The sequence below is a fragment of the Platalea leucorodia genome (assembly GCF_965183815.1).
Source record: "Platalea leucorodia genome assembly, chromosome: 3".
NCBI lineage: Eukaryota > Metazoa > Chordata > Aves > Pelecaniformes > Threskiornithidae > Platalea > Platalea leucorodia.
Genome location: NC_138825.1, coordinates 116,613,093 through 116,639,585, shown reverse-complemented (window position 1 = coordinate 116,639,585; position 26,493 = coordinate 116,613,093). Strand labels below are relative to the sequence as shown.

The 26,493-nt window shown below is 46.8% G+C and overlaps 1 protein-coding gene across 1 annotated transcript; it reads left to right on the top strand.

Annotated features, from left to right (window-relative positions):
- Window positions 1-20,898: 20,898 nt before the first annotated feature.
- Window positions 20,899-22,863, top strand: OSR1 (odd-skipped related transcription factor 1; the record flags this gene model as incomplete). The annotated part of the gene is made up of 2 exons (XM_082307739.1): window positions 20,899-21,545; window positions 22,102-22,863. The coding sequence occupies 2 exons, from the start codon at window positions 20,899-20,901 to the stop codon at window positions 22,235-22,237; spliced, it is 783 nt and encodes a 260-aa protein (XP_082163865.1). The 3' UTR covers window positions 22,238-22,863.
- Between the last annotated feature and the right edge of the window lie 3,630 nt (window positions 22,864-26,493).

The window sequence follows — 26,493 nt, the reverse complement described above, 5'->3', positions numbered from 1 at the left end:
AAGGCAATGTGTGTTACTCTTCCGTGCACACATGTATACATTCACATGCACACACACATGCCACACAGACACACAAACACCCAAGTTTATCTCTGTGCATCCACAAATGGTGCTTGATCATGAAACCATATATTAGGGCCATTCCCTGAGAACTGTAGAAATCCCTCCTTTTGGTCCTTTTTGCTACTACTTGTCAGAAATGTTATCTTTTGACCTTAAATGGGACTAAACATAGCCCCTGAGTGAATGGCATGGTACCAGGATGGTGACTCATATGCTGGGAGATATGTACACTTAATGCAGAGCTAGTGGAAGTAGTGTAGCCCAAGGCTCAGCTCCAGACTTCAGCCATGGCTACAACCAGCCTATCCATTCAGGCTGCTCCCACATGCCATGAACACAGCAAGAGATTCGCCCTCCCTCTGACACCTTGTTTCCTCTCCTGTGATGTGGTGGTGGCAAAACTCATGTTCCCACTGCTTTGGGAATGTGAGAAACACCTAATCCTACAGCAGGAAATAGGAGAAAGGGATTAATATCTCATATCAAGAGCATTTCTAACTCCATCCCTCTAGGAAATCTGTACCTGCTTAAAAGGCAACTGCATCATCAATGAACAGATGGCACAGGAAGGAAACAGGACTTGGACATCTTTTCTTCTTGGCTATGAGAGCTGCTAAAGAAGGTTAGCCAGAGTCATTTGTCCTCCCATCCCCAACACATACCCCTTTCAAGAATGAATCCTGCACGTTTTGCCCTGATACCGATCAGTTCTGTTTTCATGATGAATGAATGGTGGTTGTGATCCTTGCCAAAAAGAAAACCCCTTCAAGTGATTAATCTTTAATAAAACTTAAAAGGCTCAAGCATGTTCATGTGTTATTTGGAAAAATATGGTTAACAGAAGTCATCGAGTCATAACGTCAACTTCACTTAACATGAAATCAACAGATTTGGTGGGTTCAGGCCAAGTCTTACCAGATAGGATAGTGCATTGCAAAGGCTACACCCTACCCACTGGTATTACTTGGCAAGGCTTGTTGGAAGCATCAACAGAGAAATAATAGATCGAATGAGGGAGGATAGGGCTATCTTTTTTACCACCTTGTATCCTGAAGGCCTGAAGGCCACAAGCAATATGAGAAAGTGATACTGTGCCAAATATAGCAGGAGTGTATTTGTGTGCAGCAGATGCTAAAGGAATAGGGTCTAAAATAGGTTACATGAATAGCACTCTGCAATTGCCTGCTTCTTCCCACTGATCCCAAAGCAGCCTTCAGAGGCAAACTTCTACACTGCAGATTTTTAAAACTGAATAAGATGGTCCTCTTCCGTGTTGTTTTTCACACTTCCTACTCAGAAAACAGAATTATTTCAGTTATAATTGGTAGTGATTACCAGTGATCACTCTCTTGGTAATTCAAGTTAAAAAAAAAAAAAACACAACAAGTAAATATAAACTTAAAAAAAAAAAATCTTTTGGCTAATTTCTGTGTATCATCTTGGGTTTTGGACCATACCAAACCCTGTGCATGTATCAGAATGGCAAAAGCTCACTGTGTATCTGCAGAGTCCATTGCACGTGGAGTTTAAGTCCAATGCAATTCAATGATGACTACCCTTATAAAGTCATAGAGACTGAAGGAAAATGCCATTGCAGAAGATAATTGTTCTGAAGTGAACCTTCATCCTGATAGTCAAAGTCAGGCTGTACAAATGATGCAAAAATAATATCTGAGAGGAAGGATTCAGCTAGACTCTTACTCATTTTTTGTCATGTTATTCTGTAAGAATGTTTTAGAGAGTGAAATTATGTTTTCATGGAAATCTGGGGAATGTGCTATAAAATGTCTACAGCTTACATGGCTATGCTGAAACCTCTAACACAACATATTGAGTCAAAGTAGAACAATAATATATGATCAGAAAGTTAACGTGTGTGAAAACACAAAGCAGTCTCCATTGCAAACAGCTTGCAAGCAATCCCTTGCCCGACAAAAAATTTAATATTCCATCCATCAAATAATTTAAAATAAAGCCAGATTAGGGGGAGCTTCAATTCAGAATCTGTAAGTAAAATGTCATGAATTGTGACATATAAAGGTTTCATCTGATCTGAAAAGTTAAACTCAGTCAATTATTCCTGAGCACCTCCTCTGTATTTAGCAATAGTTGACTTAAACACTGGCTTTAAAAGTCTAAACAGTGCAAGTAAGAGCAAAAAAGTAAATTCAATCTTTATGAAAAAAAAAAAAAAATCTTTTGCTGCAGAAAAAAGAAATATAGTGGGAAGATCTTTGACAATGACAAAAAAGGTGAAAAGGATACTATAGTCCTGTAAGACAGGAAGCCAGGACTGTACGGTCACTGGAATGTAATACTGTTAGTTCCTGTGAGAAGTAGATGGAAAATATCTAAACTCAACCACAGCTACAAACATCTGGACGCTCAGCTGCCCTGTTGGCTGAGAGGAAGCAGGTGCAGTTGTCCTCTTGGTTTGAATTAGCCTTACGCTGTTCAAGGTAGACATTACTGGAAGAAGCTAATGGCCCCCAGATGGAAACATGACCAGTCCCAACGCAGTGTACAGGACTGTCTGGATTTCAATGGAAGAAATGGAGCTTGGGTATGGTCAGCCACAATAAGGATCTCATCTTTGAAGGTCATAACATTTTCCATACTCTCTTTCCTCAGTAGACCCTCTCCCTTGAGCCAAGCAGAGAGAGATGAGAGCATCTCAAGAAGATCTCTGTTAAGAGGAAAGAGACTCAGCTGGCCTGTATACAGCAAGGCTTCAAGTACTGAGGTGTGCATTGATGTGATGTATCTGTTCAGAAAGCATATTTGTAACCAACAACATTGTTTAGGTCAATTGAATTGGAAAAAAATAGCTGAATTCTACAACTGTCTGGTTTGTGAATAGCACAGTTTTACTCCAAAGGGGACTATATTTCAGACGGTGTATGTTAATCAAGCCTATTTGTATGAATGACAGTGGTTGTACATGCAAACACTGCATGCCCTGTATTGGGTACCAAGTACCTTTGGCACTTAAATTGCTGTAGAAGCCATCATTAAGACCTCATCTGTATCATTTGCCTATATATGAACTCGAAACAGATACAGAGAAGGTTCATCAAAAGGAAGCTGGACATGAAGCATCTATCTTTCTGAACTGGGTTTGTTTACCTTAGGATATAAAAGCCGATGGAGAGGAATACCAAGGAAGAGAAACAGTTTAAATTAGCACAAGAACACATGGGTATAATAAACTGCCCATGAGATGTAAGATGTGGGATGTTAGAGTCTGAAATGGCCTTCTGATAGGGATAAACAAACAGAAAAAAAAAAAAAAATCTCAGTAGCTTTACAATGATGCATAAGAAATTAATGAGAAGACAATACAAAACCAGATGCCCAGAGAGCAGAGGACCAAACTGCCTTGACTCAGAAAAAAGTTCAGTTTCTAGCCTTAGTTCATTCCCATAACTATAGGTCTCAGTTAAGTTATTTTCCTTCCCTAAGGATTATGCTAAGAGTCATGATTCAAAAGGCAGCCTCTGCAACTTCCCAAGAACATCAAGAAATGTAAGCAGAGACCTCGCTCTTGGATAACTATCCACAGGAGAGAAAAGCAGTATTACCTGATTCCAGCTTTGCCGTTCTTCTTTGGGAGGGGATAGTAATGATCACAGGGTAGTAACTAGCCAGAAGAAGTCATGATGTCTGACCAGAGAACAGCTGTTAGTAAAGAGGTAAGGTTCGATTTTGAGGCTCTGCTCCTAGCTCTAAGACATATGTAATGTCTTCAGCTGGTTAAGTTCAGAATTATTTTCCATCAGAGTCAGAAAAGGTAGAGAAAGTTATTTGGGATAGTCACTAGCCTAATTTTGGATAGAGAGAAGAGATGCCCTTACTCAGACTTTCCATCTTATTCTGTCAGAATTATCTAAAGCTCTCTTGACCAACCACAAATGTCCTAGCACCTATGTTACTGTTTATTCTTGGATTTCTTTCTCTAGCATTTGAATGTAAATGGGATGAAGATATGGACAGGTTGCCTCCAGGATATGAGCTTACAGCAGCTGCTGTTTCTGCTGTTTTGTAGCTCTTCAGCATATTGCTCTCCTTGTACTCCATGACATATATGGGTATACTGCAAGTAAAAGCATGGAAGTTAGAAATCAAAGTTAAAGATTTTTCTATACCGCAAGTTAAAGCATGTATGTAAGTAATTGCTACAGAGCAACTGGTCTACATAGGACAACCTAGCTGGTGCCACAGTAACTGATTTCTGTGTCCTATCTTCTCATCCAAACCCTGATACACTTTAATTCGGGGCGCTGCTGGAGTTTGATGAAATGTGGAAGGACATTAAAACCATAGCCAGCAATTCCTGTTCTCTGGGCACCACTGCCACCTGCTCAAAAGACAGATTACTATACTCGGTTTGACATGACATCTCTGCTTTTCCTCAGCTCTTTTCCCTCATTCATTTATGCTTGAAGTCACAAAACCATGTCTGTGATCCTGCCCTAAATCTGCCCCAAAAGAGATGCTAGCAGTGTAGCTGCTTACTGCTGCTTTATGTGAGCAAGGTTTTGTGAAAACACATACAATTCAGGAAATAATTTTGGCAAACCGACAGTTTTAGACAAATGCTCCCCAAATTGCTTAAAAATTGCATTGTGCCTAAACCAGGACAGAATATAACGGTAGCTGAGACAAGGCCAAGTCAAAGAAAATACAGACTGCGAGCAGCTATTTTCCCTTCTGTGAAATATGATACCTAATATTTTTCTTTACGTGATCCCTGGCAGTTAGGTGAGTGTTTTCACCTACCTTTTACAGATGGATATACCAGAGCAGAGACCTGATCAAGTGATTTGAGCAAAGTTGTAGATGAGTTTGGTAGAAGCAGTTGACCTAATCCCAAGCCTCTTATAGCCCCTTTTGCTGCTTTCTTGGGTAGAGAAACATGGCTTTAGTGCTCACATTCACCATTACACTGGTGACGTCTTCTCCTTAGTTGCTTCAATTGCATTTGTTTATTCTGCTGGTGTTCTCTGATCATCCTTATTACCACAAACTGAGCAGAATTTGTTATTTTGGAGTTCATCTTTTTATTAGACTGCTTTCCTATTATTTTCTAAATGAACTTACAGGAACCTCTTTTAATTCTTTTGGCTTTTCTAGCCAATATTTCCATTTTGGCTTCTCAGTATTATGCTTGCATTTTATGATATATATAGATCTTTTTTTTAATTCTTTCACTATTCCTGCTTCCTGCAAAATTTTTTTGAACTTCAGTACCTTTGTCAGTTTTGTGATGTAGAGTATTGAATTGAAATTCAAATGTAATGTAAATTGGAAGTAAGGGGTTTTAATAGTCTCTCATGTTTCTCTATAGCTCTCTTCCATTTTGGAGAACTATCCATGTTTTTCTTTCCTTCTCTGCTTTGTTGGCAGTATTGGCGTTCCAACCTTAACGATTCTATGATTCTATGGTTCTATGAATTCCTATACCTTGCTACATGCTAGCCTCCAATTGAGTGCTGCTCCCTTTTATGGGACACTTGGTCACTGAGTGTGGATAAACCCAGCCTTCATTGCCTTCTCCATTGCTGAGTCAGGAACCTGCTGGTTGTGAATCTCTTTTCTGTGGCATGTGCATTCACAATCCTCACCAAGAAACTGTAAACCCAGTATAAGCTCTGCAGAATGTACACAGTGTGTTTTGGGTTATTGTGTAATGGTCTACCCAAAGCAGATTGGAATCAATGGGATCTGTCTTCTGGCTTAGCTGACTGTAGTGCAGACACTAAGAAAAAAAGGTCACATTATGTACGAGACATTTAATTGACAAAAAAATCTCTGTTATCTCTACTAAATAGTCTAGTGTTGCTTACCAAAAAGTCTACATGAAAAAAGGTAAGTCATAAGATAGTGCACTTTAGCATTGAGAGGTGTTCCCTTTCCCATTACAGGAATGAGAACTATTTCTAATGAGATGTCAAAATCTCCGGTTACTATTTAGTAACAGTAAATAAAAGTAGTAACAGCAAATAAAAGACTCCGTGGTAACACAAATATCACAAAGAAAACCACAAAGGTTCCTGATACAATCATAAGGGAAATAAAGAGGATATATACATTTTAAAATAGCATTTAACAAAACTCAACCGTACAAAAATGTTTAAGCCTTGAGAGACTATTATTCATGTTGAAATACTTGATTAATATTATTTTCAAACGCCAGTGCAAACCAGTGTCACACAGAAATTTTCAGATGAAAATTATTTTTTCCTTTAAGGCAGAAGCTCCCCAAATCAATGCTTTAACTGGAGAGAGCGTGAACTCTGGACGGTTTCAGCTGCTCTAAACTGATAAATAATGACTTTAGCAAATGCTGGTTAGAAAAGCGCAGCACAAGGAGGGCTTTGGCCAGCAGGTGGCGAGTTTTCTTCAGGATTGCACTTTGAAGAAAAGATTTTTATGGTCCCGTCTGTTCAATAATGCTCTGACTGTATTATTCCTACAGTTTTACATACAAAAGCCTATCTCAAAATAACCTTAAGGGTCTGACCCCAAACCACAAATAGCAGGAAGTTCTTGGTTAGGGTTGAAACTCTGTCAGTACTTAACCTTCCCCTTGGGCCGAGGTATTACAGCATATTTGGTATTTAGGATCACCTGACGGCACAAAGCTCCCCGGTTAGATGACCTTTATCTCTAACACTTCAGCATAGCTGTGTATGATAGAAAATTCTCTTTCCGACTTGACTCTTAACTTCCTTTGCTTTTGTGACTTTTAGCTGATCCCTTGGCTTTATTTCCATGTAGTTTCAGTGGGAATTTATATCCTTTTTGAAAGATAATGCTAAAAAAAAAAAAAGAAGAAAAACAAAAGAAATGTCATTTTTTCTATAGTGCTGGTATATATTTAGAAGCTGCTAAAAACAGGAAAGACATCTTGAGTGATTACGCAACTAGAATTCTGATTTCTTATATATTATCCTCAATAAACCCCATTTTAGAGTTGTTCTAAATAATAAAATTCTTGCCAGATCAGTATTTCTACGTACTTTAGCCAGACACTAGTTCTGTATTGGTAACAATAATACTTTGTGTTAAAATAACACCTTTCCACTGAGTACAAGCCAAGAAATTGAATCTGCAATGACGCAGTACTGCAGTTGTTAGATATTACCGTCGCTGAAGTCAATCATAAAAACTCATATAGATTTCTGTGGAAGAAAACTGGAACCACACAACTGCTTCAAAGTCATACGATCGTGTCAGCAGTGTGTATGGTCAGAGATCAACTAGCCTCTGGCAATCATCATATTATAGAAGAGAAGGGGCGTAGATATGATTTAGAGGACTGGGAACTGATGTCACTGAATTAAAAATGTCCTTGTCCCCTGCAGAGGGTTGGCCCTTGCGTCTGCCAGCAGCGCTGGTCAATTAGCTGCAGAGCTGCAGCCAACTGAATGGGAAGCAGTGCTAGGGTCACCAGCTATTGACAACATATTTGTGTGCAGCAGGGAAGGTGACCCCAGTGCAGGCACCTTTAGTCCTGTAGTGGATTCCACTGCCACTGTACAGGAGCTGAAATAGTGGCAGTCCCAAATATTCACTGAAATAGTGAAAGTCCCAAACCTGTTTTTAAAGTTGACCCCCATCGACAACTAGACCAGCTTTGACCTCCCTTGAAGGCTTTCCAAGGCCCAGGCACAGGATATTTAAAATACCACCCACATTTCTGAGCTGTAGACTGTGAGTCAACAGATGTGACCCAGCGGAGCTGCCCCAGGAGCCTGTCCAAGGCTGCAGAGTGGGTTTGCACAGGATCTTCACAATCTTCAGCGCCTCTTCATTCTGCTTTCTGTTCTGAACACAAATGGCAGTTGGTGCATCAAAGACATGGAGATGAAATGCCTCAGTGCTCACAGCGCTGGGAAGAGTGTTGGAGGTCCGTGGCACAAACGCTGGTCTTATCTCCCCTCATGCTACTGCACGTGGATTGAATGTGCCTTTGGGCTCCGGTGCCCCGTCTGTCAGGGTGAGGAGATACGAGTACTGGCAATTGACTGAACTTAGAGCCTTGTTTCATTACTTATCCCAGGATCTATGCAGTGAACAAAGCCAGAACACGATCCCAAATGATTAGGATATAATACTTGGAGTCCTGTTTGTATTGCTATCTCCAGTCCTGCTAAGCCCAAAGCTGAATTGCTGCCATGAAGTGTTACTTTGATAAGTGCTAGGAAAAGCTTTTGCAACCACTTCTTGCACAGAAAAGGTTTCATTTTTCAGTTGTAAGAAGATTCTTGTCATATAGGTATATGATCTATCAACTACTGCAGGTATGTACTTTATCAGCTACTGAAGATAAAGCCTGATAAAAATGCAGAAATAGGAAAGACTTATACCCATTCCACTTACCTTCAGGCAATGAATTGAAATGCCTAAAACAGGGACCATTGGCTCTGTGTATGTGCTAGCATATGGTGAATCAAAAAAAGAAGTTACTCTGAAATGTGAATCAGATCTCGACATGGGTTGGATTTACCTCCACACTCTGAAGAATCTGGGAGCCAATACTCCTAAATTAGGTGCAACAGTTTAATTGGAAGAGGAACACATCTGGACTGAGTTACAGGTATAAGTGAGGTCAGAGAATGAGTTTCCTCTGCTTTCGGGAGGTGCTGGATCCACTGGAGGTTACTAGCTCAATGTCACTGTGATGAAATCCCTCAAGGGAAGATAAATCTTGTGGAATCCTGATTCCAGTCCTGTGTTTGACAGACCATGGCAAGCAAATGTTGCCTTCATTCCCTAAAAGTTACAGTGTCCTACTTTAAGAATTAGCTATGGTAAATATAAGCCTTATCATATACATGCTATTCCAAAAATTTCAGAAGATAAAGGTGGCTGACATTCCTTGAATCGATATGTTTGTATCCCTAATTCTATCGTGCATATACTGTCTTAATCCCTCTCTATGTCTACATGTACATACAAAGGTAATTTCCTTTTCTACATGCACATATATATATACACACATATGTACCTCTAATTCCATACATTTTGTATACATATGTACCTTTAATTCCATACATACCTTTTTTTACCACCTAGAAAGAATTCTTTCACCTCTGTGAGATATCATTCTTTGTGATCCTCTTTCCTAGCCAAACCTGATCTGGATTAGTTGGAGGATACCCCTACTAAGTTTCCAGGCTAGTAGAAATGTATATTTTATAGCAGTAGAGAAAGGATTTCTCTGTAAAACATGTGGCATAGGCATAATCCACAGCAAAGTGATGTGATGTCCAGGCTTTGCTGGCATTCCACTTGAGCGTCCCAATTCACACTGGTCTCTGTCTCTCAGGCCCATTCTGAGCTCATGTCACCAAAACCTTCGGTTCCTGTGGGGTCATTAAATCCTTACTCAATTTCCAGCAGATATGGGAATTGTATGTGAGTGAATGCAATGTACACAAATCATTCCAGCCACCCTTGTATTAAATGAACTTTTTTAAGAAGCTGGTTTTGACCTGATAGAATGTAATGGTTTCAAGGGAACCATATAGCCATTACAATCCATCATATAAATGAATACTTAGGGACACCTAAATCCAAAGATTATTTGACTGTTACACATATACTTGCACAAAGCAGGCTGGAGGATACACCCCTCAAATCTGCAGTGAAAACATCTGTACTTTTAGGAAATTCTTCTTAAATATGAGCACGTACATAAACTTTCTCAGATTTCCAAAATGATCAGTTCATTTTAAATCAGTGACCCCCCCAGCATCAAATTACATTTTGGATCTATTGCTAGCAAATTATCAGTTTAGAAAAGCAAAGTGTTTTAGAATGATAAAGGGTATTTTATATGACGAGTTCTGATTGTGGACTCTGGCTTCTCTATAACCTGATGGTTTTTCATGTGTTATTAATTATTGTGTACTGTACTCCTTTAACATCTATGACAGATACTGTAAAGCTGAGGAAGAGCAAGCAATATAAAATACAAAAATGTTCTCCAAACCCCGCTTTCGCTTCCTTTTGTTGCTCTCTTGTAATGTAAAAACAGATAAATGGTTTCCTCTTTCAAATACAACAAAAAGAAATGACTCCTGGGAGGAGCCCTGGGATGCCAAGTTTGAGCCTGGATTGAATTTTTACGACCACTGTAAAAACTCCTGAAAATAGGAAATTATAATGGAAATGCTGACTCTCACCGCAGCAGCGTGAGCAGCACCACCACGGCATTATTAGTGATCTAAAGGGGCTGGAAGTTAAAGTGGAACCATTTACACAACCGACTTCACACCACTTTGCAAACAAGGGGTGTGTGTGTGGCGGGGAAGGGGGGGGGGAGGCAGATCTTGCACTTAATTAGTTGCTTGCAAAATCCATTGTGATTCTTGAAGACGACAAATCCCCTATCGCTCTATTCCGTGCTCTGGATTTTCTTTTCCAGTCCACAAAAGCTGCTGGCAGGGGTCTGCCTCTGCGGGGTGAGCGGCCCACGGTGTGGCAGGGGACGGGGCCGCGCCGCGGCTCCTGGGGCAGGCGGAGGGCGGCCGTGCCTCCGCGCCGGCCCACCGCTCCCCCTCCGCGGTAGCTCGCAGGCGAAGGGCAGCAATATATTAAGGCGCTGGGTCACATCTCAGCACCGCGCTAAAAATCAAGGAAACGATTTCCCCCTCGCTAACAAAATGGAGATGCTCCAAAGTTTGGCTTTTCTTCTCAGGGAGCACCTAGAAGTAGAAGTTTTAAAAAAAAAAAAAATTGCAAAAGTTGGCAGAACAACGTTATATCCACCTCTGTGCCGATTTTGAGTGTGGGGGATGGGGGCGGGAGTTGCTATCAGAAGAGCATTTACTCGCACCGCGGGAGCAGTTTCCACCCGCCTTATTTGCCGCTATTCTTCCGTCTCTTCTCATTAGCAGCTATTAAAATAATAAGGCTACATGGGACCTGAGGGGCGAACTGGGGGCCGGGAGAGAGGGGGGGACCAGTCTCGGAGAAGGGGTGCGGGAGCTCCGCGCCCCGCCGCTCCCCGTCCGCGCTCCAGCGCGCTTCGGGCTCAGCCCCGACGGGCTCGGTTCCCTCCCGGGCCCTTTCTGGGTCCCCCGCTTCCATCTGAGCCCGGTTGATCTCGGGGGGGGAGAAGGGGGGGGCGTCAGTGCCCGCACACTCTAATCCTTCACTGCGGTCAACACCAAAACCTCAGGAAGAGGAAAAGCTAGGCAAAGCGAAGCAAAGCAAAAAAAAAAAAAAAAAAAAAAATTTAAAAATATAGATAGCCCCCAGGTGCCACTGGTAACCAGGGGGGCTGTCTCGGGGGGACACCTTCCCCGGGAGGCATGAGGGCAAGGGGGGACGCTGCAGTGCACTTGTGCCTGCTCTCCCCTGCGTCTCTGCCGCCGGGGCTGGCTCCATCCCTCCCAGAGAAGCTCCGGGTGCGGAGAGGCTTTGGAAACGCCGCCGAGCACAGCCGGCTGCTCTGCCCAGCTCCCCGCTCCCTTCCCCCGGGAGGTTTGGGAACTGCAGGGCTGCCGAGCGGAGGCAGCTTTGACCGGCCATCCCCCACCCACTGCCGCTTTGCGGGGTGCGAGATGTTTGCTGGACTCCGGGCGGCGATGCAGCCCTTGAAACCCGCCGAGCAAACAAACATCCCCACCCTGCCCCGCCGGACCCGCTTCTCGCAACCCTAGCGAGGCGCCTGCGGCTGATGCTTCGCAAGTGGCATGGTTGTTTCTCCTCAGTAAAAGATTTTTTTCAAGGGACAAGAGCCGTTCCTTGGTGGGGAGAAAGTCCCACGGGAGCAAAAGGGAGTGTTATCCTGCACACGGCTACGGGATGGGGCCGGGAATCGTTATCCTGCAAAGGTTAAGTGGATCCCGGAGGTGAAGCCGGGTGCCCCAGCTGAGGGAGGGAAGAGGAACATCAGTCAGGCTGTGCAGCCCTCTCCCAGCAGACGTGTAGGTGCATCCAGGGATGCCCGGCACTCACACGAGCTTAAACCAGAGGAGGAGCGATCCCCAGTACCTGCGCTGCGCAGGATTAGCCCTTGAACCCCAAACTCGTTAGAGACGAGGTGACAAGCGCAGCGGGCTCCCTACGGGAGGGCAGGGGAAAATGCCCTTGGATGCGCTGCCGGTGCCCCCAGGTCTGCTCCGCAGGTGGGGTACGGAGCCGCCCCCCGGCAGCGGGACGGCGGCGGCGTGGCCGGGCGGCAGCGCTCGGTGCCGGCCCCGGCGCTGCGGAGCGGGGAGGCAGCCCCGGTGCGGTGGCCGGCCGGTGCTGGCCGGGAGGCTGCTCCCCAAAAAAAGGAGGGGCACAGCCCGGGGGGGCCTCCACCTTGCAGATAAGTGGGGCAGGATGGGGACGGGGATGTTTTTGAGAAGGGGATACAGGTGGGAAAGAGAGATGGGGGCTCCCATCTCCCCAGTCACCCCTAGATCGCTGGAAACGAATTGGGTTTCGCTGTCACGTCTAAATCCTACGAACGTGGCTGGCTTTGGGAGCAGATGCCTTCACTTTTTACGAGTCTCTTGAAATTGTAACATTCCTAATCGACAGCAGATCTTCGCTGTGGAAAAGCGCAGCGTATTCCCTGCGTGTCAGTGCTAATAGTGGGTTTGTATCCCGTTCCCGGTATTAGGTTCCCCACCGTTACGAGTTGACATAATGCAAATTAGCAAGGGACATCATAAAAATCCATCCGAGAATAAAGGTTTTGGAACAGCATACCCTTCATAACTTAAACACCAGATATTTAAACCAAATGCACTTAACAAGACAGTTAACCTGAAACTTCAGTTCAATCGCCAGTGGGTTGACAAGTCCCAATATTTTTATTTTTTAACAAATACGTAAATATCAGACTATACGTTATTCAGGCAGCTTTCAGCTACAGCTTCCAGTAATACTCTGAGACGGAAAAATACTCAAACGACCCGCTTTGATCATAAACTATTTTCGCGTGGGAATCATTTTCTGTGTCTCCCTCCCCCCAGACACTGACATCTTTTACTGCCTTTTATTTCGATGTTTAAGTATTTATTCCGGAATGATGGTTTCTGTAACTGGGAATGCAATATTTTTTTTGGTTCCCTTAAAGGCAGCACGTGCAGGTATCATTGCCGTTGTTGTGTTTACCATCTCAACTAATCTGCTGCTTCTCTAAAGAGAATTGCGATTTTTGTTTTATTAATGCACGCACCCACCCCCAGCTATGCCAAGATCCTTCCTCTGGGAAAAGAGAAATCTCCAGTTAGAAGAGCATATCTCCAGTCTGTTTCTTGGTTTAGGGACACTTGGGGATCCTACATTCGTGTTCTGACAACAGGACTTGAAAACTATTTTTGAAAGTGCAAACTTATTCGAAGGCATCAACTTAACAGCATCGAGCACAGGATCACACTCTCGACAGTTCGACCCCCAGAACAGGAACAAAAGTGCTGGGGTTTGGGTTTGGGATTTTTTGGGGGGTGAGGGGGAAGCAATAAGAAAGAAAGAGAGAAAAAGAAAATAACAGCACGAAACGACAGAGAACTGAAGAAGCCGGGATGGGGGAACGTCTTTGCTTCGCCTCTGCCTCATAAAAATGCCACTCGTTTCCAAAAGGAGGGAACGAAAATCTCTTCGCCTGCCCAGAGCAGTGAGCGGTGCTGGACCCCCGGCTCTCCCCAGCACAGGGATGTTCGGGGGATGCAATGGCAGGGCGAGGGCTTCCTTCGCCGCGCTGCTGTCGTGTTCATGAACGCGTATTCTGCAGGATGATAACACAGGCTTTTCTTGTTGCCGTTTTGTTGATGTTTTATTTATTTGTTTGTTTGTTTTTCCTTCGGAGATGGGCAAAAATCAGTGTAACAACGGCAGTGACATGAACAATAAAAAAACACATGCGTGCCCCACAGCACGGTACCGTGTTATCCTGACGGATCTGTCTTCCCTAGCGTATTGTATTACCCTGGTTCCTCGGGACGATGTAATACACCCAAGCAATTTTTCCCCCTTCACGGATCTAAAGGAGTGTGAATGGATGGATGAATAGAAAAACAAATAAGCGAGGAGATTATGGCCTCAGGATTAATTAGAAAGCACGTTTAACCTTTTTCTTTCGAGGGTTATTTTGCTTTGCCTGCTTCGCCCGGGTATTTTGACTTCCCCCGGACCTAAGCAGGTCTCTGCGGCTCCCGATCCGCGGGGGATCCGCGGGACTTCGCAAGCCGCGGATCGCCGCCCGGGGTGCGGGGAGAGAGCGTCCCGGGCGGCGGGAGGAGGGAGAGGAGGGAGAGGAGGAAGGCACCGGGGGCCGGGGCGCCGGGGCGGACAGTGGGGAGCGGCAGGGATGCTGGGGGGGGGGGGGGGGAGGAAGCGGCTCTGACCCGGGGGTGGACCCCTCACAGGTAAGCGGCTCCTGGGATCCTCTCGGAGGATCTTTTCAGAGAGGGACAACAACTTGCGATCCCAAAATCCTCCCGGAGGGAGCAGATCCCTCCCTCCATCCTCCCCCCACTTTTTTTTTTTTTCTTTTCTTTTTTTTCTGCCTTTCTCCCCCTCCCTCCCTGGGCAGGTCCCGGTGAGTCCCGTCCCGCGGCTCGGCGGGGAGGGGGCGCAGCGCGGCCGGCCGGGAGCGGAGGGGTGCGGAGCGGCGCGGAGCGGCGGGCCGGACCGGCGCAGGCAGCGCGGCCGCGTAACCCCGCCGGGGGGACGGCGCTCCGCCACCGCGGAGCTGCAAGGGGACCCCCCCTACGGCCCCCCCCGGGAGGCCGCTCCGCCGCGGGGGGCCGCCCGTAGCGGGCCCCGGGGAGATGCCCCGGGGGAGGCTGCGGGAGCCGGGCGCGGGGGCGAGATCACACGTTTGCGGGCTGCGAGCCCCGGGCTGCTGCGCCTCCAGGAGAAGCGGGTTGAAAAGTTGGTTCTTCCCAGCCAAACTTTCTCCCTGCGTGCGCATGCCCGAAGTCTGGTGGGAGGTTGAGGGGGGGAGCTGGGAGGGGGGGGTTGAAATAAGGAGGAGGCTGGAGGGAAGGGATCGGTTCAGTCTGAGCTCGGCTGCTCCCGGGCGCGTTTGCACTCCGGCACACGCAGCCGGCGCCGGGAGCAGGAGGAGGCAGAGCGCCTCCGTCCCCATCAGCCGCAGCACCTGGACACCTGGCCCCGCTGCTCGCTCGGATCTGCCTGTACCCGCTGGAGGAGCAGCGGGGTGGGGAGGGGAGAGAGCTGTGCCCCCCAGGGCCAGCAGAGACACTGACCTAGCCCAACCTCTTTTTTTTTTTTTTTTTCCCCTATTATTTTTTTCTATTATTTTATTTTACCAGCTCCAATTTAGCCCAGGATCTTTTAACTGCTGCCAGCGGTGGAGCACAGATCGGGATTAGGTAAATAAAAAGAACAGCTCGTTTTGTTTGGTTTTTGTTTTGCCAAGCCTCGGGGGTTGGGGATATCGATCCAAACACCTCCTTTCTCTCCCTTCTTTCTTTCTTTCTTTCTTTCCCTCCATCCCCTCCCACCATCCCCTGGATGGTGCAGAAGAAGTGGGGAAATCGTGGTTCACGTGAGGAGGACTGTTCTCCCTGGGGCGGGCGGAGGGCTGGGGGAAGCCTGCGCATGGGGCTCGGATATTTTGATGCTATTTAAAGATTTGTCTTCCCCTTTCAAAGTTGTTTATCCCCCCTTGCGGAGAAGCTGTGTTTTTAACCCGAGCTAAAAATGACACATACGAGCTGCAAACCAGAAGCCTGAATGTCCTTTATGGACTTGAACGTTCAGCTTGTCTCTTCTCTATTCTTTCTTTTTCTTTCCTTTTCTTTCATTTTCTCTTCTTTCTTGCTTGCTTGCTTTGTTCCCTTTTTTCTTTCTTTCTTTCCTACCCCAGTTTTAGTGTTTTAGGGTCCGAGAAGCCTTCTCTGTTTTCTCCCAAGGCCACCACAGAACTGAATCTGATGTTTATATTTGTCTGAATGGATCAAAACAAGTTCAGCGTAGGGAGAGACTGAGCTTCTCTCGAGGCCGAGCCTATAAAGTGTCAGCGCAAAGCCGAGGATTAGAGTGTAGTTGTTATGGTTGGCTTTTGGGAGGGAAACTATAAAAATCGAGCATTTTGGAGATTCCCGTAGCGCTGCGGGAATTGTCCGATAAAACGCGAGCAGGGCAGGGGGGTGAGAGCCGTGTCCCGGACAGGTGCACAGTAGGTCCAGTTTAGTAAGTCCGAAGCCAACTGGGAAAAAGGGCCAGCCCCTAACCCAGCGCTGAGCCGGGGACGCTGCAGCGGTGGCACCGCGCTGCGCAGCGCCGCGGCGGGAGCCCGGCTGGGGGTGGCCGGGGCCGGGGCCGCCTCGGCCGGCCAGGCCCGGGGATGCGCCTCGCTGCCCTGCCTGCCCCGCGGGGGTGTCACCACAAAGGTTTTGCCTCCCCCCACCCGTGCTGTGGCCGTGGGAAGCGAGGAGCACAGGGGGAAGAAACCCTCCCCGCCGCCGGGAGAGAGGAAGGACGGTTTATTCGTGCGCAGGGGAGGCACCGGGCGTTTCTCTAGGGAGAAAGCGAGAATGAATCTTGTGCTGGGGGGCCTTTCTACACCCGAGGGTATTAACACCCACCCCCCACCCCCCCCAAAACCCCCAAACCAGCATTCTGCAGGGAGAGGACTGAGGAGCCTGGCCCCTGCGGCCGCCCCGCCGGCTCCCAGCCGCGCCCGCCTCCCGCCCTGCGGGCCCGCCGCGGGGCTGCGCTCCCGCCCGCCGCCCTCCCTGCCCCTGCCCCTGCCCCTGCCCCACCAGGACCCGGGCCCGCGGATTTTGTTGTTGTTGTTTGTTGTTTTGGATAAAGGCTGCCCCGGGCAGCCTAGCGATCGCTGGTGCAGTCGGAGCCCGGTTATTATTATTCTTATTGCGAGACACAAATCCGCCGCATTCACCCGCATTCGCAATGGTGGTCTGGAGAAACTTGTCAACGCTGATTTCGCGATAAAATGTGAATGATGATTTTATAAGGATTGAGCGGAGATATCCAAGGCACATGCTGACTGAGTCCTTCCAGTCCTCATTAATGTTAGCAATTAACTCTTTCACGCTCAATTAGCCCCGAATAAACCTGCTTTAATAGATTCTGCACACTTCATTAATACTTTGAATAAATCTGTGCTGAACAATGCACTTTATTCCTCAAGAGCACAACGCTCGAATAATGCGGAGCGAAAGGGCAATTTTATTCCCTTTCCAGTTAGTTTCCCAAACACAGATAAATTGTAAGCTCTATTTCCTCGCTTAAACTGATAGGAAGGGAAAATCTCGTCCCCTCAAAGGGGGCAAAATAAGTAGCCGACCTGGTGGCAAAATGCTGCACACCGATGCGATGCAGCCGAAAGGAGAGGGCTACCAGACTTTAAAGGATTCAGGCAAAACAGGAGGACTTTTTTTTGACAGATGAACCTGATTGCTGTAGTTTGAGGCTATCGCAAGAATGCAGCGTTTTATGCCCGCTACTTTATCATGTTTGTAAAAATAAGCAACGTTCTCAGGGTAATTTACCTCCTCCATTCTTCCATGTGGAACTAATTAGCAAACCTCATTATTTATGAGTCAGGTATTTAATGTAACAAATATCCCTTTCAAAGGACACATCGGAAATTGATAATTCAAGGTAGAAAGGAAAAAAATCGACTAGCCACAGGATTACTTAAAAATCCGTTTAATTTCACCCCTTGCTATGCTGCCAGCAAAACCTGGGTGTATTTTTCTTTTTCTTTTTTTGGCGTATAGGGGAGGTAGAATTTAATCTGGAAGGTTAAGATTACAATGGTTTTAAAACAATGGCAACTGGACAATAGCATTACCCTATCTTCAAACAGGACAAAGGGTAAGAAAGCTGGAGACAGATGTAGTCTTTCAAGTTTATGATCCTATTTTGCAGGGTAAATTTATCTTGGCATGAGTGGGTTTTGTTTCAGTCAGAACACAAGTGGTTTGTTCTTAATTACTCACCGAGCTAGTTTGTGTTAAAAAAGAAAACCCCGCACAGTTTTATTGTGATGGGGGAGTTCAAGCAGAGAACTCTCGGGGTCTTCTGTAAAAAAAAAATAAAAATAAAAAAAGAAGCCCCGATAACGATCTGTTTACATGAAACAGAATTAAAGGTGGAGGTGACACCGAAATCAAAGAAACATTGATCTCTCTGCGGGCAAGCGGGAGAGCGGAGAGTTACTGCGCTGTGAAACACGGTCGCTTTGATGTCCCAGAGAGAGGGGACTTCTTTATGAAATACTCTGCTCTTCATCTATATTTTTGACTATCCCAGTCGCACAGAGCAAAAGTGTAGCTTACATTTCTGGAAAAGTGCCAAGAAACTTGTAGTAACGTGAACACTCAGCTCCCACCTCCCCTTTTCTTCTTCTTTTTTTTTTCTCCTTTTCTTTTTTCCTTGTTTAATTTCTTTTTCTTTTCTTTTTCTTTTTTTTTTTTTTTTTTTTTTTTTTTTGAAAAATAATAGAACTGCTCTAGCAAAAAACCGCGGGCGCAATTGATGCTACTGCGACCCGACTGTATTTCTTGCTTTCTGCCCCCTTCTTCGTTTGGGAAATCGAAAGAGAATTTTTAAAATGTTATCGAGCAAGAATTTACCCAAATTGACATAGCAGATTTTTGTTTATATATTCCATATTAAATGTTTTCTAAGGATACGAAGAAAGAAAAAGGGATAAGCTCAGAAATTAACTCCGTTTGCAATAGCATGTTTCATGCTTGAGAGATCTAGGGCTACCTAGACAGGAAAACAGACACCGAGCCGTTGTGACAGACAGAATGAGACATTTCAGGTACCCGGACAAGAGTGTTTTCTGTGCACTTTGTTCTCGGGGTCATCGATTGAGGCATTTGTGCTGCGAAGTGGACACGCCTAGCGTATGGGCAGCACTAACAAAATAAAAAGCATTTCCCCAGTTGAACAACAAAACAGTCTGGTTGGTTCATCGGCCCTAAATAGTTAAAAAAAAAGGGGGGGGGGGGAGAAGAGGAGAGGGAGGAGAATGTAATGTGTGCATTTTTCAATCAGCCACTATCCAAAATGTATCCAATTAAAAAAGGCAAAATGTCACAATCTCTTATTCTGGGTCATTGCGATGGAATTCCTCTAAGGTTTGAGTCTCTCTTCCTGCTGCTGATTTATGTAAAGCAGTGTGAAAGGTGGACCTGGCATATAGAGCTGCTCAGAGTAAGCTTCTCCTTCTCACACCCTCCCAGCCGCAGCTCCTTGGTCCAGGCAACAACCCACATATAAATCAGATTTGTTTCCCTGGTATTTAGACCTCTTCTGCCACCATTTTCCACCCTCCAGCCCAGAGGGACAATTACTGCTCTGCAGCACTTCACTGTCTCCTTTTCTCCAAAGGGGCTTTACTCTTCACGTGGGGATAAGCTGACCCTCCAGGCTGAGTGCTGCGAGGATCTTGGCGGGAACCTGTGGGGATCTTGTGGGGATCCTACGATGACTCAGCAGGAACCCAACAGGGGATCTTATGGGCACCCTGTGTGGATCCTGTGGGATCTCATGGGCACCCTGCAGGGACTCTACAGGGACCCTATGGGGATCCTGCAGGAAAGCAGCCCCACTGAGGGCAAATCCTAGAGATCGCTTGGGGAAAAGTGAGTGCAAGCTCTGGGCTGTGGAGTAAGGATGAGGATCCCCCGGCTGCAGGGATGCGATGCCTCCAAAAGCCGCGGGTGCTCTCTCACCCCAGCAAAGAGGGGAAACTGCTTTTCCACCACCAACCCTCAGGAGGAATCTCCTGACAAATGGTTGACAGCAACCGGGGCTGAATTTGCAGGCAGGGCCAGATGCACCTCAATGCTGCTGCCTGGTAGCATTTTCCCCTCTGCCTTGTGGGGTGGAATAGGTAGGGATCTGGCCCAGAGGAGATGCTGAGGGCTTGGCGGGACCCTGAAACACAGAGCAAAGTGGTGGCACCCAGCCCAGCGAAGGGCTGTGGCCCTGCAGCTGGTGGGCTGGATGTCCCCACGGGAAGGGTCCCTCCAGCCCTCACCTTTTTGCCTTTTGAAGGGTTCTAATTAAGCGATTGCCTAGATTAGGACGTGGGCTTGAAGCCAGGTGTTTCCCCCTGGGAAGAACAAATGGCACTTCAGATTTGTCACCTGGACTCAGCATTTTCCCATTTCTCTTTGCAGTACATAAGAGGGAGAGCTGTTGGCTGGGTTTTTCCCCCCTAAAAAGTTCAGGGATTTTCTTTTTTTTCAATGAGGGAGGACATGCCATTCTGAGCACTTAACTGCCTCCACCAGCCAGAGGTAGAGGCTTGGCTGAGGCCAGACCTCCGGGAGGTGAGCGACCCAGGGGCAGTGAGCTCCCTGCACCCCTCCTCACGTCACCTCAAGGGTCACGGCTAAAGGCAGGTTTTGTGGACAGACATAGTGGGCAGTATCCTACCACTTTCTAAAGGCTGAGGATGCCCAGGAAGTGATTTTAAATTACATGGGAGAAACCTCAGCTTTGTGGCCCAAAATGGCACCTCTTTGCTGTCCCTGTGCAGAGGGTCATTGGAGGTCTACCTGGCACAGAGATGCTGTTGAGGGGTGAATGACTGTGGATGGGGTACAACTTTGGTGTGCAAGGGAGGGGGAGAGGGAGAGTCTGGAGACCTGTGGGGATACACTCGCAGCCAAGAGCTGGTCAGGCCTCTCCAAGTCCAAGTCAGGCTCTTCCTGTGGCTTTGGAGAAGGGTGTTAATGAGGGGTGAGGGGAGAAATTGCCTCTGCTTTTATCTTCTTATAAATCCACCTTTCCCTCTTCCCCTCTTCATCTTTATTTTCCAGATCTTTTCCTCCCCTGTTCCCAAGATCCTCCTCCTGCGCGGCCACCATGGGAAGTAAGACCCTGCCGGCCCCAGTGCCTATCCATCCTTCCCTCCAGCTCACCAACTACTCCTTTCTGCAAGCGTTCAACGGGCTGCCCGCCGTGCCCTCTGACCACCTCTCCAACCTCTATGGCTTCAGCGCCCTGCACGCCGTACATCTGCACCAGTGGACTTTGGGGTATCCAGCTATGCATCTGCCCCGCTCCTCCTTCTCCAAGGTGCCCAGCGTGTCGAGCCTGGTGGATGCACGGTTCCAGCTGCCGACCTTCCCACTCTTCCCACATGTCATCCAGCCCAAGCAAGAGGCCACCAATGTGACCCTCAAAGCCAAACCCCGCTTCGACTTTGCCAACTTAGCTGTGGCTGCCACACAAGAGGACCACTCTAAACTGGGACAGGCAGACAGTCAGGGCTCCCCCCCAGGGCTGGGGTCTTTGCTTGAGGTGACTAAACTCTCTCCAGAGAAGAAACCCACGCGGGGAAGGTTACCGTCCAAAACCAAGAAGGAGTTCGTGTGTAAATTCTGTGGCAGGCACTTCACCAAGTCCTACAACCTTTTGATCCATGAAAGAACCCACACCGATGAACGGCCCTACACGTGTGACATTTGCCACAAGGCCTTCAGAAGACAGGATCACCTGAGGGATCACAGGTAATGATTCTTCTTCTCCTGTCCTTTTTTCTTCGTGTATCCATACTCTCCCGGTTATCCACCTACACTCATGAAAGTGCTTGTAAGAAAAGTCCCGTCCCTGGCCAGCCAGCAGTGTTCCCTCTAGGTTTTCCTTTGCTCGCTGCTGGTGGAGAAGCCCAGACAACTCACTTCAGAAGACAGGCGTATTGTTATACTCACTCACCCCGCAAAAATGACTTGCACAGCTTCCTTCTTAGCTTCCACAGACGTTTTCACCCTCCATTTGCATTGTCTTGTGTCCTCTGCCTTTGTGATCATTCAGAATTGTCATGAAGACAGACAGCCTGGTGACCTTGAAGTTAGACAGAGCTCTTTATCCCTGAAGGGCACCCTTGTAAGCCTCCAACACCCCCCTCTCGCACACACACATACGGATGATGGCCCATGTGCCGCACACCAGCACTCTCGGTCTCAGCAGTAGGTGTAAAAAGCTTCAGCGTGTTCGCCATCAGGTAGATCACTGCTGAGTTCAGGCCAATTCTTTCTGACATCTCAATTGTTTTTCTCTCCGTAGATATATCCATTCTAAAGAAAAGCCTTTTAAGTGTCAAGAATGCGGGAAAGGATTTTGCCAGTCCAGAACGCTAGCCGTCCACAAGACACTGCACACGCAAGTAAAGGAACTGAAACCTGCCAAACTTAAGTGCTGAATCTCCAACTTCTATGAACTTTTCCTCCCCTTCAGACTTTACACCAAAACCAGAGCAGAAACAAAACTTTCAGGATGGGAGCACTGAACTTTGTGTTTTGTTTTTGTTTGTATTTTAAAAAGAGCAAAACCTGCTCCCCCCCACCCAAGCAGCTAACTTCCTAAGTCGTGGGTGAAAAGATTATTTTGCATTTAAAGTATACATGAATGATGCAGAGAGTGCTAGCTGACTTGTGTGGCTTTGATAAACTTTATGCCAAAAGGTGGTGCTCACGTGTTGGACAGGAACCTCTTTAAAACCAAACAAAAACCCACAAGTCCTCCCCCCCCAGTCCCAACAAAAAAACCCCAAATCGTAGCTTCCAAAAGTATTACTTTTTTAAAAAAACCCAACCTTTTATTTTATACTTTTTTTTGACTGTATAAAGCTTCTTATTTTTACACTTCAGGAAATACAGAGAGTTCCGGAAGATGATTAAGAACTGAAACGGTGGTTTCTCATCACAGCACCATTAGGACAAGGAGAAGGGCAACTTGCAAATCTCACTTGCTAGGTTGTTTTCTTAAAAGGAGAAGAAAATTTATGTTTGCAAATGACCTAAATCTCTCAAGTGAGGAGTCCTATCATGCGCTAGAAAACACATCCAGATCTTAGACCTGTGGGTCCCCGGTGTTTGGGACAAATCAGTGTTCATGGGACATGAAGACCTTTTTTTTTTTGCCTTATGGTCTAGTGCGTGTGAGGAGGTTTGTAACTTGTGGACTTATTTAAAAAAAAAAAAACAGAGGAAAGAAAGATGGCAATACGTCAAACTGATGGTATGCACAACGTGGTTTTAGTGGTACTTTAAAGTCTTCGTGTGTCCTGATGAGAGAGAACAAATCTCAACCTGAGAGCGTATTTTTTTAAATGCTGGCTTTCTGAACAGTGTATTCAAATTAAGAGACATTCCAATAAGTTTTGTTTATTAAAAAAAAAAAAAAAAGTTGTATGGCTGTTTGGCACTTTATGCTGATTATTGGTAATTGACATTTATCACTGGATTGTGTGTGTTTTTTAAGTATTAAAATAAATCGTTATTTTACAGGCAAGTGTGCATGGACTACGTATGTATTCATTTGGTTTCTGGTCTCTTCCCTAGCAAACGCTCTCTGTCAATATTCAGAATCTTTTTTTTTTTTTTTCCTTTTTTTTTCCTTTTTTTTTTTTTTTTTTTGTTAACTTGGTACTTCCTCACCGCTTGTTTCTACCAGCCTTGGAAAGTCTGGATCGTTCCTTTACGTGTAAGCTTTCCCCCTCCTCATTTTCTTTGTCTTTTTTTTCTCTCTTCTTTTTGTTAATTTTTTTTTTTTTTCTTTTAAGGCCGACAAAAGTAAACAGATCTGCAGGGAGTCAAATAATTTTGCTGCTAGTGTGGAAAAAAAAAAATCATCTTGGGTAACTAAATCTTGGGTATTAGCTGATAAGATTAGGTGTCAGAAGTGTTATAAAACAAATCAGATGAATAATGGGCAAACCTGCAGCTTTCCCAGCCTGCAGGCGCTGCGGGGAGAGCCGCCTTCGCGCACCCTTCCCTTCGCTTGTCAGCAGCGGGCATTTTTCAGCCGCATCTTCGGCCGGTTCAGCGCTGATTTGGGGCGGCCTTTGGTTCCCGGCAGCTGTCTTAGATCAGAGATGTTTATTCCACTGCGAAACCGCTTTGGATCGAGACGGGGGAGAGCGCTCAGAGCTGGGGGATCCGCCTGAGCCTTTGAAGCGCCTCTTGCCGTCCTTACTCGTCCCCTCGGCAAACCCTAAACCCTCTGTCCCCCCGTCACAAGCCGGTGCCCCCCGCGATAAGAAAAACCTCCTGCAAATTAGCGCGGCGACACCTCCCAAGTAACCTCGGACCTACCCCGGCGGCTCTGGCGCTGCCGAGGCGCGGATGCTCGGTCCAAAGCGGTTCCTTTCCCCCTTCCCCGCTCCGCTTTTAGAAAATATTTCTTTATTTGGTCAAGGAATCCTATCAGCGACAGGGAAAAAATTGCGGTTGTAACTCATTTAATGTAAGGGGAGGGGGGAGAAACCTCTCTCACCCTCTTTTTTATTGGACACCGATTCGAGCGCATCGTAACTAATCTAAACGCACTTGCTGGACGGGTTGCAGAGTCCACCTTCGGCGTCGGAAGGCCCTTGGGAAGCGCGGGGTGCCGAGATGACGCCTCTGCCTGCATCCAGCTCCGGAGGCTGTGAGAATGGGCAGAGTTTGAAGCCGGCTTGCTTTTGCTTTGCTTTGCTTCCCACCCGCCACTCGCTTTCCACTCCGCGTAAAGGCTTTTGGTTTTGTCTTACAAGAAAACCAACCGCTCGGTAGAAGCAAGGATTGCGGGGGTGAAATCACCCAAGCCTACAGGAAGCCTGGGCTGACCCTCCGCGCTTCGACAGCCTGCAGCCGCCACCGTGGGACGAGCGCGGGGCTCTGCGCGGAGCCCGGCAGCAGCGAGGAGAATCCCTCTTCTGCGCTGGCCTCGCCTTGCCGAGCCGGATCGGGCTGCCTGTTCTCGGCAGCGTTTCTCGGGGGCAATTTGCGCTGCCTCCGAAGGTCCCCCCCCGCCTCGATCCTCCGCTGGTGTTTGGCTGCGTCGCCTTGCGCAAGCCCAGCGGGAGCGGCCGCCTCGCCCTGCTCGGGTCGCTGCCTGCGGAGCTCTCCTTGGAAAAGGCCAGCCGCCCCCGTCAGCGCGCCGGGCGGTCCCCGGCTGCCGCCGGCGTGGCCCGCTGCCGGGACAGGGGCACGGCGCTCCGCGCCTCTCCGAGGAGGGACCTGCGGCCCCGGGCACTGACACGGCGTGAACTGCCAGCCTAAGTGCTGGGTGGTTCATCCCCCCGCCCCGTGTATTTCTTCTGAACGGAGATTCAGAGAGAAAATCCCCGTGCCTCTTGTGTGGTACGGAGTTAAGGCACAGGGATGCTCCCGGGGTCCTGTCGTGGAGGGAGAAAGTGAAGGGCTCTGTCTCTTGGAGCCAGTCGTTTTTCCGGGGTCGTGACTACGAGGCAGAAATCTGAGTTGGATGCAAAGGGAGGGAGGAAGGGATGCAGGGAGGGTCACTCCACTGAGGCTTTCCCACGCTCGCTCCACCATCTCCTTAACACCGGGATACCGAAACACCCGTGGCGAGGTAAGAAACCGTGTCAGTTACTGGTTCCTGGGAACCATTATAACTGCGGGGTCGCGAAGGTGGAGAAACCACTCCTCCCAGCTGGTCATGAGAAGCGTTTCATTTGTAAGGCTGAAGCCTGGTGATCTGCCTGCCAAGAATTTCCTTAGACATGTATTTTTATGTGCAATTAAAAAAAAAAAATCTCCAGAATTGACATAATCAGAATTACAGATGTGTTAAAACTACGTGGGCATATCGAGCGCAGGATGCACACACAGCCTCTTACTGTCATTTGTACTACACGTATATGTGTGTGTATTTCCTCTTCCCAGAATGCCGCTTTCGACCTCATGCAAACAAAGGCTATCTCTCTGGTCATGCTCTCAGCCGCACTGGTGAACAGTTCGCCTGTTCCCTCCAGTGTTTTGAATTTTCCTAGGCAGTATCAGTTCAGTGATTCCAAGGAAAGCAAAGAAGAGATGAAATCATGACAGTCAGAAGAGATAAGTCGTACTAACCCCCCAAATAAATGAAAGGAATTAGATGGGAAATGTGCCTTTTGAATCAGGATCACAAATAATTGAAATGATTAATTACCTCCCCTTTCTTTCTTTTTCTTTTCTCTCTTTGCATGTGTTTTAATCTGACATTCATGCAGTGAATAAAAGTTACTTAGGCCTCTCTTTTCCAATCGAGAGCTGATTCTGTTTTCACAGTTGCTTTAAATTTTGTATTTTCATCATAAAAACATCACTGAATGCGAGTTTGCAAGAGTAAAAACCAGGACACCTGCCTCTAGTTGTCTCTTCCTGCAAGATTTACAAGGGAAACACAGATTTTTTTTGTCTTTTTTTAATTTTTTTTTAACCATTTCCAGTTACAGGAGAAAATGTAAAGATGTCTTGGCACATCTCTCTCTCTGTTTTTTTCCCCCTTTGCATTCCAGTCATTCTTTTTCTGCCCATAAACTGTTACTACTCCACAAGAGTCTGATTCTGCACAGCCTACTTGGTCTGTTTTTTTGTTGGATGCAGGAAGAAATCCTGTCAGATGGGGTCTTCAGTGTACATTCATGAAACAGAGCAAAAGCCTCTCTCAGAATGTGCTCCGGAACAGCAA